This window comes from Sander lucioperca, chromosome 5 (genome assembly GCF_008315115.2).
Source record: "Sander lucioperca isolate FBNREF2018 chromosome 5, SLUC_FBN_1.2, whole genome shotgun sequence".
Classification (NCBI taxonomy): Eukaryota; Metazoa; Chordata; class Actinopteri; order Perciformes; family Percidae; genus Sander; species Sander lucioperca.
Window position 1 is genome coordinate 8613131 of NC_050177.1, and position 14164 is coordinate 8627294.

Here is a 14164-nt window from a genome sequence, read left to right on the forward strand (position 1 = left end):
TGCATCCCTGTAGTCAATACCCCTTTTCTGATCATTGAAAGGATGCAATCATGCACAAACATCACCATGCACCACGCATTAAAAGAGGAATCTAATGAATCATGCATGTAACAAGGGTTATGTTTTCTGCAGAAAATAATCCTGAAGTTGTTTTTCTGGGCAGTGCCGCTGGTCCCTAAAGCATTCAAAATTTAGAAACATTCATGTCCCTTGCTGCCCTTTGGTAACACAAGTCTCCCTTAACAGAGCTGAAAAACAATAGTTTTGTTGCGTAAGAGATTATCTTAACTGCTCTTATCTTTTCTCTGCTCTGGCTCGTAGGAAATCAAATTCTATCGTGGAGAAAATGAAGAAAAACAATCTCTCCTGCGCCTTTATGAAGCAAACGCCATTATGTCATGTGTGTTGTGTCACTGTGGAAAGTTTTATACTTATCAAGGCTCATGCTAAAGAAGGTATAGGCCAGGGGTCAGTACCTTCACTATCAAAAGAGCCATTTTTGGACAAAATAAAAATATAAAATATGTCTGGAGCCGCAAAACATATTTGAGCCTTTTAATGAAGGTAAAACAGCCTATAAAGTCTTAATTAGCCTATCAACATTACTATTAGGTGTAAATGAGCATTCATTAAAATGTTTTTTTGTCAGAATGTAGTGAGGACCCAAGTGCAAATGAGAGGCAGGACACTAAAGAAACATTTCAGGAGATTTGGCTGGAAGTCCTTGTTAGTGGGAGCCTTCCCACTGCTGTGGGCAGAAAAGAAAGACAGCCCTCTATCTGAGAATAGAAGCTCTGATATTTGAATGAGCAATTATTTAATGTATTCACTATTCACCCTCCGTAAAGAGCTTTTCACGCCTTACTATGTTCTGAGCTGCCACAAAACTAGCACTGGAGTTTGGAGTTTTTATCCAATTCTTAAAAGTACATTTGCTCTGTTTTTCACAGACGTTCCGAAAATTGCTCTCTTTCTCTCATCCCAGCCGGACACTTTTCAGCAAATGCAGTGTGCTTGTTTTTAAAAAATGTCTTTTTAATAGGCTATTACTTCTTTTTTTTGTGCTAATTTCTAGCCGCAGATCAAGCATACCTGTAAGCCAGCAGTGTTGGCGGTTTTAGTAGATTGAAATGTTAACATTTTATTCAGTGAAGACTACACATTTTTACATTCGGAGAGAATGTATGAACCACTTAAGGCCTACAACAGTGATTATTCATTTCCATATATATTTTTGTCAATGCCACAGGGATTCACTGAAGAGGGGCTAAAGACCCCTGGTGTAGGCCTAGTATGTTCTGGTGTTGTGTCAGCACTTCTGTAACTTTAGGTTAGGGTTGGAGGGGGCTGTGTAATGTCACCTTGTTTTGCCATGCAGGATTTTGCACACTCTTGCACACCTCCCCTGACAGTAATTGTGAGAATCTGACGGATGCTCCACCTTTAAAATGGCTTGGTCATTGACCATAACAATTCCTCCATGCAGCCCTCTCTGTGGAGTTTTAAATGTGAAACCCTCCATTTCTCCTGATTAGTCACACAGCTGTATGAATAAACAAGGACTCCCTACCACACAGCTATTTAGGATCCATAACTTATGACTTATAGCTTCAGTCGAAGATGCCATTGCTGTCATGCTGGTTTCTGGTGTTACAGGAGGTTAGTTCTCTTTAAGTTCCAACATTGGATCTTCCTAAACCTGCTTTCACTGAAACATGTGCAGTACTATGTCTGTGGCATGGTGTGCCCAGCTGTGAGGGAGCAGCTCAGAGAGCATCACTCAGACGCTACCTCATCCAAATCTGATCATTACTCCATTCTGTATAAAGCTGGTGTTGTTTTGTCCTTCCAAACCTTTATGGCTTGAAACCCTATATAGAGAAGCAATGTTTACATGCGATCCCTTTTCACAGGTTCAATACAACTATAAGTTGCGAAAGAGAAATGTTACCTTCTCAGACTCATTCATTTGAACATAAACTATCCAGAATTTCACAATAAAAGCCAGAAAAAAAAAACATATATGCTTAACAGAAATATTTTTATTTTGTTGTTGCTTTTCTTACTTCCTAGCTTGGTAATCATCTGGCAACCCCTCAGGTTGATCCGGCGTCTCCTCTGGGGATTCTGACCTGGTTAGGAACCACTGTTTTAGAGAAATAGTAACACAAAATAACGGAAAAACCTGAATAAATATGTAAAGAAAAATAACAAATGCTTTCATACAGCGCACAAGAGAGTGGTTTGATGACTAAGAAAATGATGTGAATCACATGATACGGCCTTTACAGCCACCAGATCACAACCCAACACGTATGAGAGCAACAACAACCAATGAACGGATATCTTTTGGAAGACCAGCGTTCATCCCTCTGGTAGAGTTTCAGAGACTTAGGGAGGACATGCCAGGAGCACTGAAGCTGTTCTGGCAGCTCCAACACCTTATTAAGACACCTTAGACACTTTATTTATTTCATTTGTCACTGTATTTAACATGCCTATGCCTGATGTGATGCTTTCATATGAGAACACAAGTTGCAATTTAAGGTCTTACTACATAGGTCGTAGTGTAAGGCTAAAGAGCAGTAAGATCAGACTGCCCATCCCAGTCAAAACTGGTTATAAAATAGTGATAAAAATGTTCCAGTGTGTTGTGAAAATATTACTCAGCAGGATTTTACTGCAGGGCTAAAGAGGTCTGCAGACAAAATGGAGAATGTCTTTTTAGTCACCTTTTTTTTTTTTTAGATTTTGTTTCATTTCAGACAGGAATATGACAGTCTCACAAAAAGGGAGGGGGGAGACAGACAGAGATGCAGAGACAAAACTGTGACAAATTCTGCTGAAAGACCACGATTTGCATGGCGAGTCTTCACCGAATTCTTCACAAACGACTGATCACATACATATCTTCCAGTAACACACAGCAGCCGGTGTGTTATTTAGGTGAGATCAGAGCTGATGTCGGGCAGCCAGATGCGTACAGGCGTTATGATCCCTCTGTGCTCATGCATGTAGAAAACAGAGGGAGTAAAAAGGAGGCAGCCTTATCAGTGGTAACCATGTGTGCGCAGTGGGCAGCGTGATGGAGCTGCATCCTCGCGCTCGTGGCCATCGAGGAAAAACCAGGCGAACTGTAATCTGTCGCCACACCCATCACATAAAGCCAGACACGGCGCGGTAGCTGGAAAAAAGAGAGCGTTTTAATATTAACAGCGACATGACAACAGCCGACGGCTATGGGTGAGCGACAGATGAGTCACACACCTCCACTAGCTTCCCCTCTGTTTCAGTGCACATATACAGTGGACCTGCACCATAAATAGCGGGAGGGTGCCATTATTGATGTGGCAAATAAAAAAAAAGGAAGAAAAATGCTGCTTGGGTAAATGGATGATGGGCAGTGATGGTGCACGTGGGGCCAGTTTAGAAGAGGTATTTAAAGATGTGGACGCGTCTCTCTGTCAATGCGCATGATACTGCGGTTCCACTACTATGGCACGCTCCAACTCACCTTGAATCGGCGCACGGCCGCTCTCCTGTCATTCGGGTGCGGGGCGTACGGAGAACCAATACACGCCCCAAAGCCTCAATCAGCAGCCAATCCAATGACAGAAGAGGCGGACCTGTGGCTGCGTTCTCACACTTGGTTTCACTATGCGCTCGTAAAACGGCTCCGTCTACTACGAACGCGGCGGTGCAGGTGCTCTGTCTCTTCGGGAGAGGATGCGGATGGAAGGACGGGGGAGGGAAGGGATGAAGGGAAACGCCACGAGGAAAGAAAATAGGATATGAAAAGGGGCTTTTGCTAAGAGACAGTGAGGTGCAAGGTCGAATATGAGAGTTCGGTTGAACGGGGCACTTTGCGTGGTAAAAGCTGGTCGGCAATAGTACTATGATTTGGTATGTGGCCACTCTGATAGCAAGTGTATTCAGCACCAGAGGAACGGCCGCTCAAGGTGAGTTGAAGTGCAATATATCTTGTGCCGCACATATGCTTTCTGCTGTCTCCGTGCACGCTTCATTGGTGCTGCTTTTTGCAATCGCATGGGATTTTTTTTTGTACGTTAGGTCATATGAACTGTGGAGCTAATTCATCCTAACAAATGGCTGCATATCACATATGTCACGTGAAAGTTCAGCCCTGGTTAAATCGTATCAGGGCAAACAATAATTGTCTTGGAATGGCCTGGCTCATATATGCATGATATGTGATCCACATGCCAGTGATGTAGGCTACAAAAGGTACAGAATGATTGACCATGACAAAGATGGGTTAATTGATATGGATGTGTAGATTTAAAGGCCTGTATTGTGATATGCACGATGCTCATTTGTGTGATAAAACAAAGATGAGCACATTGGAAATAACGTCCCCGCTGCTAAGGAGGGGAATGTGTGCATTGTATCATATCAAGCAGTCCCATTTGAGTTCTCCAGAGAGGGGTGTGACCGTCTAAGCCCTCAAGATGGAAAAGTAACTAAATAATGCATTACGTGTCAGATAGAATGCACTCTTGGATTGATAGAGCCCATTGCTGCATGCATGGGATTCACACGCTGAATTTCACACTGCACATGGATACGGTACGGTCACACAGTGCTGTGTGTGATGCACCAAGCACATACAAGGCCCGCCTAGTGCTGATTCAAGTGGCTCATTATACTAATCATTCCTAGAGCAACACACTGCACAATATCCCTTTTGTTCTTATTTTTTTCTGAGCACTCTGTATTGACCCATGTACTTACTTAACCTTGCTTTTCCACTCGTGTCCAGATGAGGGAGACATGTGCCAAGCTGTCGCCTGGTAACTGATCCCAATGACCCCCACATACCCAGTCAAAACTGGTCTGCTCACAGGTCTGGCTCCTCCTGTGATGACAGCCAGGTTCAAGCCGAGCACAATGTGAAAACGTCCTCTCATAAAACATTTGATTAAGGAGCAGAGAACATCTCATGGGGTGTGATTGTTTCAAGCAGAAATTCTCCATTTTATGAAGACATACTGTAGATGTGGCTTAATAATATCGACTCAAAGGTGTTGTCTGGTATCGGCACTGCACTCAAGGTGATTTACTTTTGAAAAGGCTTACAGTACAGGCTGCACCAGAGAGTCACAATTCACAACGTAGTCTAACAGTAATTACAAATGAGAGCTGGTCTACTTCTTTTATTACTGCGTCCCAGAATTTAGTGTCTGAACCCAGTCTGGTGCGACACTGAAATGCACGTTATCACCAACTGACTTATTTTTCGTCCCCATTTCATCAACACACCAACCTGTCATCAGAGTTGAAGGCTTTTTGACAATAATTATGCAGCTTTATTGTCATAAATGCTAAGTTATATACTAATTGCAGCATAATCTAATGACAGGCTGCTGTTTGAAGAATGTGTGAAGTACGCTTGAAAAGAAGGCAAAGTTTGTTAAAACAGTAAAATAAAACTTTAACCGCGGTGCCTTTGCATCATTGAGCTTTTTTTTTTTTTAAAGGAGTAGCTCGATATTTTAGAGAATAGCTTATTCGTTTTCTGCTGGGAGTTAGATGAGAAGATCGATACCACTCTCATGTCAACAAGCTGCTTAGCTTAGCATGAAGACTGGAAACATTGGGAAACAGCTAGCCTGGCTCTCTCTGAATGTACAAAAATCCACCTCACAGCACATCTCTTGCTCACTAACAACATGTTTGTTTAATTCATACAAAAACAGGTGTAAAAAGAATTTGTTTTGGTTTACGTGCTGGACTATTTCTTAGCTGGCAGCAGTGACTTCTTGGAGTCATGTTGTCACTGTGCAACATATCCTCATACGACTGTATGATATCTTACAAAATGTTGCACATATGCAAAAAAATATTTTGTGCGCTATCCTACCAGCAACACGAGCGATCAGTGTGCCTGAACAAGCCCCCGCAGTGCAGAACCTGTTTAGGCAACAAAACTACTTAGGTTTAGGAAAAGATGGTGGTTTTGATTAAACGGGTTAATCTTCTTATACATGGGCCTTGAACAGCGGCCTCCTGAGTGTTTAGGCCATCCACCCACCCCCACCGGACTTTGTCGCTCTTTATACTAAGTCACCTGACTTCCTTCTGGCTCACCATTATGCGGGTTATGTACAAATGAAATAGTGTATTTCTTTTCGTATAAGTACGAATAGCAACTGAGAACAGCCAGGCAATCAGCAGGACTCCAGGAAGTCACTCTTCTCGGCCAATAAATTGTAGTTTTTTCACGTTCACGTGTACGGATTAAACAAGCAAAATATAACGTGTTTCTTACTTTTGGACAGAGCCAGCCTAGTTGTTTCCCCCTGTTTCCACTCTTTGTGCTAAGCTAAGCTTACCAGCTGCTGGCTGTAACATTTCTGTACAGATGTGAGAGTGGTATTGATTTTCTCATCTAACTTTCAGCAAGAAAGTGAAATAAGCATATTTCCTACTCCATTAAGTAATAGTAATTAAATAAGTTGCCATCTTTATACACATGCTAGTGATATGCATGTGTGCTATGTTAGCACCTACCAGTATGATCCCATGCTGTTGGACTGAATGCCATACTAACAAAATGGTGGTCTAAACCTGACCCTAATACTACCAATTAAAAAACTATATTAAAGGAAGTTTGATGGGTTTTTACATTGAGGTAAGAGCAGTGATAGCATGTTTTAATTAGTTTCCACTGCCTTATGCATGAGAGATAGTAGTGGTCAGATTTCAAGGTACCAATGAACATAAATCAGAACAGATGGCCAACAGATAACTTGCTCCAAAACAGTTGAGCTGAGGCCTGGCTCCTTTCTCTGGAATGGTATTGGTGTTAGGAATGAACAAAGGGCCAGTGAGTCTGCAGTAAGACATGTTTTAGTTTCCCTGTAGAGAATTACATTTAAAAAATGCTGATATTTCCTGAAACAATGGATAACAATTGTGTTGGTGTGTTTAATTTGAATGGACTTAGAAGCTGTTGAAAAATATCATGATGTGATATTTCTCTTATGTATATCACATAGCCCTGCTTAAACAGTAAAACTACATACTGACACACAGGATACAAGACCAGCAGGATGTTGCAGGATGCAGCGAGACATTGGAAGAGGCTCTGAATGGTTAGACTAGAAGAGATTATCTGGCAGACTTTACTGGAAGTCAGTTTTCATTTCAACGTGTGAGATTTGTTGGTGGCACAACATGATGTGATGCAGGTTGTGTTTTTTTTCCATACAACGGCATGGTGGCCATAAAGGTGGCGTCATCTAGCAGGCACACTTATCATTGTACAGATTGAAATCCATCAGAGGAGTAACATTTTTCTGTTTCATTCTGTCATTGTAAATTAAATAGATTTGTATCCGACACAAAAAGCTAATTTTAAACGTCAGTTTTGGCTTTGGTTCTCTAATATGTGATGTGCATTTTACTGCATTAGTCATTGTTTAAAAAAAAAAAAAAAAAAAAGATGAAGAAAATTGCAAGTGAATATCATAGTTGCATACTTACAGCCCTATACTGAGCTGTGTTTGTAGAGAGGCTGTCTGACAAGAAGAGTCCCAGATGCATGGAAATGTTTTCATCTTTAAGGAAACTGGAAGCCTAAATGGGTCAAGTTTAGCTGGGATTATTTGTGGCTGACAGGATGGTGTTGAAAGTGGAAGGTGAAGTCAGTAAACAGAATCCCGACATAAAAAAGTGTCAAGATTTTAAGAGACAGAGGGCCAGATGTACTAACGCTTTTGCGGCCACTTCAGGCGTATTTGTTTCGCAACGTGCATGTAAAAGCATGGCGAGGTATGTACAAACATGCCGCACTGAGGTAAAAGCGCAGACTGCCTGTCGCGGGAACTGAAAATGGCAAATTGCGCTTTTCCCTGTCATGCATATGAATTCATGGAAGGGTCAAGGGGAAAGTGGGAATTTCCAATAAAGAGATGGGAGGGGAAGCGTAAAGTGCACCTAATTATGTATTCCGCGATATGTACAAAAAACGCCCGTGAAAGTGCACCTCTGTTTTGCGGTGGAAATTCTCCGCCTCTTAAAAGCAGGTGTAAACCAGGATGCAGGTTTCCTCGCATATGCCTCCAGGTGAAATGGCAGCAGTAATCCGAGTAAGACGAAGACATAGGTCAAGGAGACGAGCTGAAAAGATTTTTTCCACAAGGATCACACTTTTTCAGTTGAGTGAACACAAAATCATTAAGCGTTACAGATTAAGCAGCCATGCAATATTACAGTTACTGGAAGAAATCAAAGATGACATTGAATCTCCGACTCAGCGTTCACATTCTATTCCAGCAGTTGTTAAACTCCTCGCTACATTACAAATATTGGCATCATGATCATTTCAAACAGTCATAGCATCAGCAGTGGGAATATCGCAGTCTGCACTCAGCTGTAGTAGCTGTAGCGTTAACGCTTTGCTACAGCGCAATTTCCAGTATAGTGGGCGGAGAATGGCGCTGATTACCCGATGAACTGCAGGTTTGGTAAATACGACCTAAGCTGAAGTATCACAGCGTGCGCTTTCTGCAGGTTGGCCATGGCGCTGATAACGCTACGTTCACAAATGTACGTACATCTGGCCCAGAATGTCATCTGTGTTGACTGTATCCCTCATCCACGAATTTGCCTGATAAAGTAACTGAAGCAGGGGTCAAGCGGGGGTTTTTCATGTGAAAAGTAAGAGATACAGAATCAGAATCAGAAATACTTTAATAATCCCAGGGGGAAATTATTTTTGTTACCACTCCAGGTATACAAACAACATATACAAACAACATATATTGTCCAGACTTTTTACATATATAATAAAAACAAATATACAGTAATAATATATAAAATATGAAATATGATACTCAGAGGTTTACACGATGACTTGCCTGAATTTGAATTTGTGCTACACCATGTCTACACAGGAGGCAGCAGCAGCAGCAGCTTCAGTCCTCTGTCTAGTGTGTACACAGGATGCGTTTAGGCACAGTATTGAGTGTAGAGTCACTTGCATTTTGGCAGCGCTTAGAGCTCAACACACAATCACTGTAGTTGCACGCGTTAAACAGAAGAAAATAAAGTTGAAGTGTAAAAATGTGTGTAGACAGCTGCATTTCTTTTTTAAATTGAAGGATCATTTTTCGTCTGAAAAGAACATGGCTGAGGGCTGCACGATATGAGGAAAATATCTAATCTATCTAATAATCAATTTTTTTTTGACTGATATTGCGATTGCAATATGATTCACAATATTGGAGGGAATCATCATTTTTGTATCATTATTCTCATTTTCATTGAAAAAATATATAAAAAGAATGGTTTGACACATTGTTTGCCTTTAACAAACATTGCGCCCCCCCTGCGATTTGGATATTGCAGTAGTCCACATTGCGATTTCAATAACATTGCTCTTAATTGTGCAGCCCTAGCTAAAACGCAGACACACCTTTTGGAGCTTTTTGTTGATTTGCTGCTGGTGTACTCTAGGCAAAAATGCAGATTAGCAACTAGAGGTAACATCATATTTTCCTGTGATTGCTAAAGTGTGCACGGAGTTGTTTGGCCATAGTCAGGCAGACAACAGGACTGCATAATAAAAGGCAGTCCCAGGTGCTGCATTTGCCCATCAAATACAGACAGGAACACATTCCTGAAAGATTACTTTGTAACGTAAGATATTTTCAAGGCTTGAAAGAGCCTTTCTCATAGTATTATAAATCGCTTTGCAGGGTTTTAGCGTCTGATAAGCCTTCACACTCATGGATCTTATGTCGTCATCTCACTTTTCTAAAGACAGAGCTGTTTACAGTGCAAAAGTGTGGTAAACAGCCTTGTTCCCTGCACCCAATAAGCTCACCTGAACCTTGTCAATAATCTCTGAATTTCTCACTTCTTATTGTTGGAGGGTGTTGGAAGTGTTGGGCATTTGCAGTGAGCTGTTTATTAGCCTGTGGATTAGCTGGTTAATTAACTAATGGAAATTGAAAATAAGTTACAACGCAAAAAGTGAATATTGATTATATTAAACAATCCCATTTTTTTTTTTTTACAAACTTTTAATAGCATACTGATGCAATTCACAACTTTCTAAAATAAAAATTGAACAAGTTAAATTCAATTGTACATAAAGAAATATAAACCTAATTACAAAAAACTTTAACTAGATGTTTACGTACTGTGGGAATCGTTTTTCAACCAGTTAACCACATTAGTCAGTGATTTACACAGAACAGCTCAGGTTTGAGCAATCAGTCACTGTAAATGGATGGTCAAAGAAGTCTTCTTGTGCCAAGTGCCCATTGGGGAGGCAGCATATGGTCAGGGAGACTCAAGGTTAGTTCAACAAAGTCAACGATGACTTGGCAACCAATCAAGGTGATGCAAGAGGGACACTGATGGCAATGTAGAAGTAATTAAATGTCATTGGCAAGTGTCGGGGAGTAGTATATATGAAGGACTATTTTCAGCCTGAGTCACTGATGGCAGACTGACTTTCCTCTCAGGTCCTGTGCTGGGACTTGGTGTGTTTTAAGCATTTGTTGAACTGGCTTTTGGCCAGATTGTATTCATCTGTAATTCCCTTCTCGTGAGTCCGCTCCTTGATGTTTCACAGAAGCTCCCTCGTGAACCGTGGCTTGGCACTCTTGTTCTTCTGTCACTGGGTTTTCTTCTGAAACCACGTTTCTTCAAAGACAGAGATCTATAGAAGTAGACAGCATTTGTGAAGGCGTCAAAACTGCCACTCACATATCTTAGGGCCTCCCAGTAGCGCCGATGCAGTTTCTGAAAGCCCTCCTACTGTCTCTGGAGTCCAGCTTCAGATTGTGCTTCAGATATACTGGGCTGTCTTCACTTTTTGTCTGGATGTTAGAGCTGTCTGGGACATTGTGTGAGGCTGCTTTCCGTGAGATGGTTGAGGACATGTTTTGACAGCAGTGATTTAAGTTGTCTAATATCTAAAGTTTTTTAAGTGATATCCGCCTCAGTGCAATTTAGTGTTAGTTTTATGTTGTGACTGCTCTTCTGCATTTGTTCAAAATCATAATGTGAATCGTAGGCCCTGACGGTACTGCAGTATTTACAGTCTGGCTGGTGATATGCACTAAATGATACAGTGCCAAAGGGTTGCAGAGGTTGGGTCAGTTCTATTTAAAAACATCAACGCTGCCAATTAATGCAGGAAAAAATAAAACTTAAAGAATGCAGTTTGTATTCATTTAATTTCTGGCTTTAGGTGGTTATGGATTTGACATGTTGCCACTTTTTTTTTTCTTTCTTTTTTTCAGATATTGTAGTGTACTGTAAATTAGATGCCACATTTATAGGCAAACACAGGCAAGTTGTAAACTGCTGAGTGCCAGTAGTACACATCGCCAGTAGTGAAGGAAGCATTTAGATCCTTTACTTGCTGATTAAATCCAGCTCTGTGTCATGGCAGTGTGGGCAGTGTGTTTAGATGAACGGTGTTTGCCAGTGCATGTCATCTGCCGAGATGCGCCAGATGACACAAAACCACGTGATCTCGGCAGACCTCCACTGCTCCGCTCCTCAGTGCACTGGGGCCACAGAGCAAACCCAAATACCATTTATCTAAACACACTGCCGTGCCCACGCAAAGATTACACAGAGTTGGTTGAAAAAGTATCCCTTTAAGTAAAAGTAGTAATACCACAATGTAAAAATACTCCACTAGGCTACACTAAAAATAAAAGTCCAGCATTGTAAATATTGCTTAAGTAAAAGAATTAGCAGCTAACTTTACTTAAAAGTATCAAAACTAAAAGCTCTCATAATGTGAAATGGCGGTGACGTTATATATATATTTTACTGTTTTACTGTTTCAATTGGTCGAGGTGGAGCTAATTTGAACTACTTTATAAACTGTTGTCATGTTTTATAAAACGGATTGTAGATTAAGTATTTAATCTGAAAAGCACCAGCAATCATAGGCGTCACATAATTGTAAGTAAAGTACAATATTCACCTCTAAATTGTAGTGGAGTGGCAGTATTTTTGCTTTGACCCTAGTCTCGCATTGCCAGACCTTCCTCCACAGCGCTGCAAAGGAGGGTCTGGCTAGTCCACACAGCATTCCGGGATGGGAGAAAAACGTGCTCTGGTTTATTGGCATTTCTTTAAACCAATCTCATTCGTCATGGGCGGTGCTAACCGCCGCACGGAGCCCCAGTGCCGCTGAAAAATAGCCTCGGGAAGGAACTTGTTTTGGTGGAACATGTTCAAAGGTTGTTTTAGTCGTGCAACAGAAAACTCAGATTGGACAGATAGTCTAGCTAGCTGTCTGGATTTACCCTGCAGAGATCTGAGGAGCAGTTAACCGTAGTCCTCATGAATCCACCGCAGTTTAAAATTCCAACACAAAGAAAGTGTAAGGTAACGGACGTCTGGCCGAAAAAAGTGACGTCCGGCGGAATTTCCGGCGGTAACGGAGCAATCCCGGAAGTGGAAGGTCGTGGATATAGACTACTTTGACCCTGGCTCTACATTAAAGGAATAGTTCGGCATTGTTGTAAATATACGCTTACTAGCTGTCTTGTCGAGAGTTAAATGAGAAAATCTGCACCGATATCATGTCTGTACTGTACGCTAAATGTGTATCTTAGCTTACCGAAGGTAACAAAGGATATTTTTATTTTTATCAGCATAGTGATGTTATCACCTATCCAGTTGTTTTAACCATAAGTATGTGTATTAAACATATTTCCTTGACTGATGCTTTAACATGCCTGCCAAGCTGTTCTGAAATGATGTCCTCCTGATTTGGTCCAACTTGTTCGTCATTTTCCAACAGACACACGGCACAACTTCATCTCTCTTATTCCTATTTTTCACTGCTGTACTTTCTCGCTCACAATCATAAGAGTAAAGCTTAGTAATGAGCTTAGGAAAGGGCCTGTGCTCAAGCTGTGGATGGCAGACTGTCAGTACTGGGCATGTGCCAGCTCTTTCTGGTGGTGCCCCCTCCCCTTCTCCTCCTCCCTCTGCCAGCCCGGTCCCAGCGGAGCCTCCTTGCAAACAAAGCCTGCAGCATTCTGGGAAAGCCAGTTTTTTTCAAATCATGAGGTTCTGGTTGGATGGACTGCTTTCCAAGCCGCTACATCATCATCTATCTGAAAGAATGCTGCTTATGAGAATATAAGTAAAATATGACGTTGTGTCGATGTTACACTTACTACAGGTCCAGTTGTATCATCTGTACAGTAAAGTCTATCTGTCTTATCATGCAGCTGAAAAAAATAAATATATATAGATCTGCGATTAATCAGGCAGTCAACCGATAAATGAACTTAATGACTAGAGAGGGAATTCCAATGATTTAAACTGAGAGAAAATTAAAACAATAGTCAATGATTCAGCATAATGTAATTCAGGTGATGTAGTGCAATTTACTGAGGTCATGATACAGACTATGAGGTTTTCTTTTAAAGTTTAGTACACTACAGTTCTTTTGCATTCATGGCATGTCTGGGACAGACAGATGTTTACTTGTATTTTAATATTTTTCCCCCACTGAATGAATGAAAGTCTGGTTGGTATAAGTAACTCAACTTATCGCACATATTTACACTTTTATCCTGTTACTAATTCAACATTTGTACTAGGTGACATACTGGTAGAAAAAAGCTCCAACATTTCACCCTTCCAGTTTTAAAAATCTCCAAAATATTGTAAATAAAATTATAATTTCCCTTCCAGTCGTCCCTTCCAATTTGGTACAAATTCTCCACATCATATACCCGTTCCACAGAGTGTATTCCTACCTAGTAAGGGAAGATAAACTAATTGATTTATCTTGCACTTCCATAAGGTCTCAGACAACCACTGTGTTGTGTCTTACAGCAATTGTGGGACGCATAAAATGAAAAATGACAGTGAGACCGTTTGTTTGAATGATTCAAATGATCTATATTTCCATTTCCTGATGTGTGTCTTGTCTGCAAATAATGACTGTTGTCTCTCAGAAGCAAAGGTGGAAGTAGTGTAGTGTTGTAATACTGCCATAAAAAGTCTTCAGGAGGAGGTCGGGTGGATGGTTTGTTCGTACAAACTGCAGTTCACATGCATTACGTGCACATTAGTTTATTTTAAACATAAACATGATCTTCTCCAAACCGTAACCAAGTAGTTTTAGTTTCCTAAACTTAAAGTGGCC

The 14164-nt window shown here is 41.0% G+C and overlaps 1 protein-coding gene across 4 annotated transcripts in view; it reads left to right on the top strand.

The window, feature by feature from the left end:
- Positions 1 to 3365: 3365 nt before the first annotated feature.
- Positions 3366 to 14164, top strand: part of igsf9ba (immunoglobulin superfamily, member 9Ba) — a 78926-nt gene continuing 68127 nt past the window's right edge. Inside the window, exon 1 of one of the 4 annotated variants that reach the window (XM_036001213.1) lies at positions 3366 to 3959. In XM_036001213.1, the coding sequence (XP_035857106.1) occupies positions 3896 to 3959 (64 nt within the window). In that variant the 5' untranslated portion in view covers positions 3366 to 3895. The remainder of the gene's footprint in view (positions 3960 to 14164) is intronic. The other 3 variants (XR_004897330.1, XM_036001212.1, XM_031296395.2) reach the window with 3 other exon arrangements.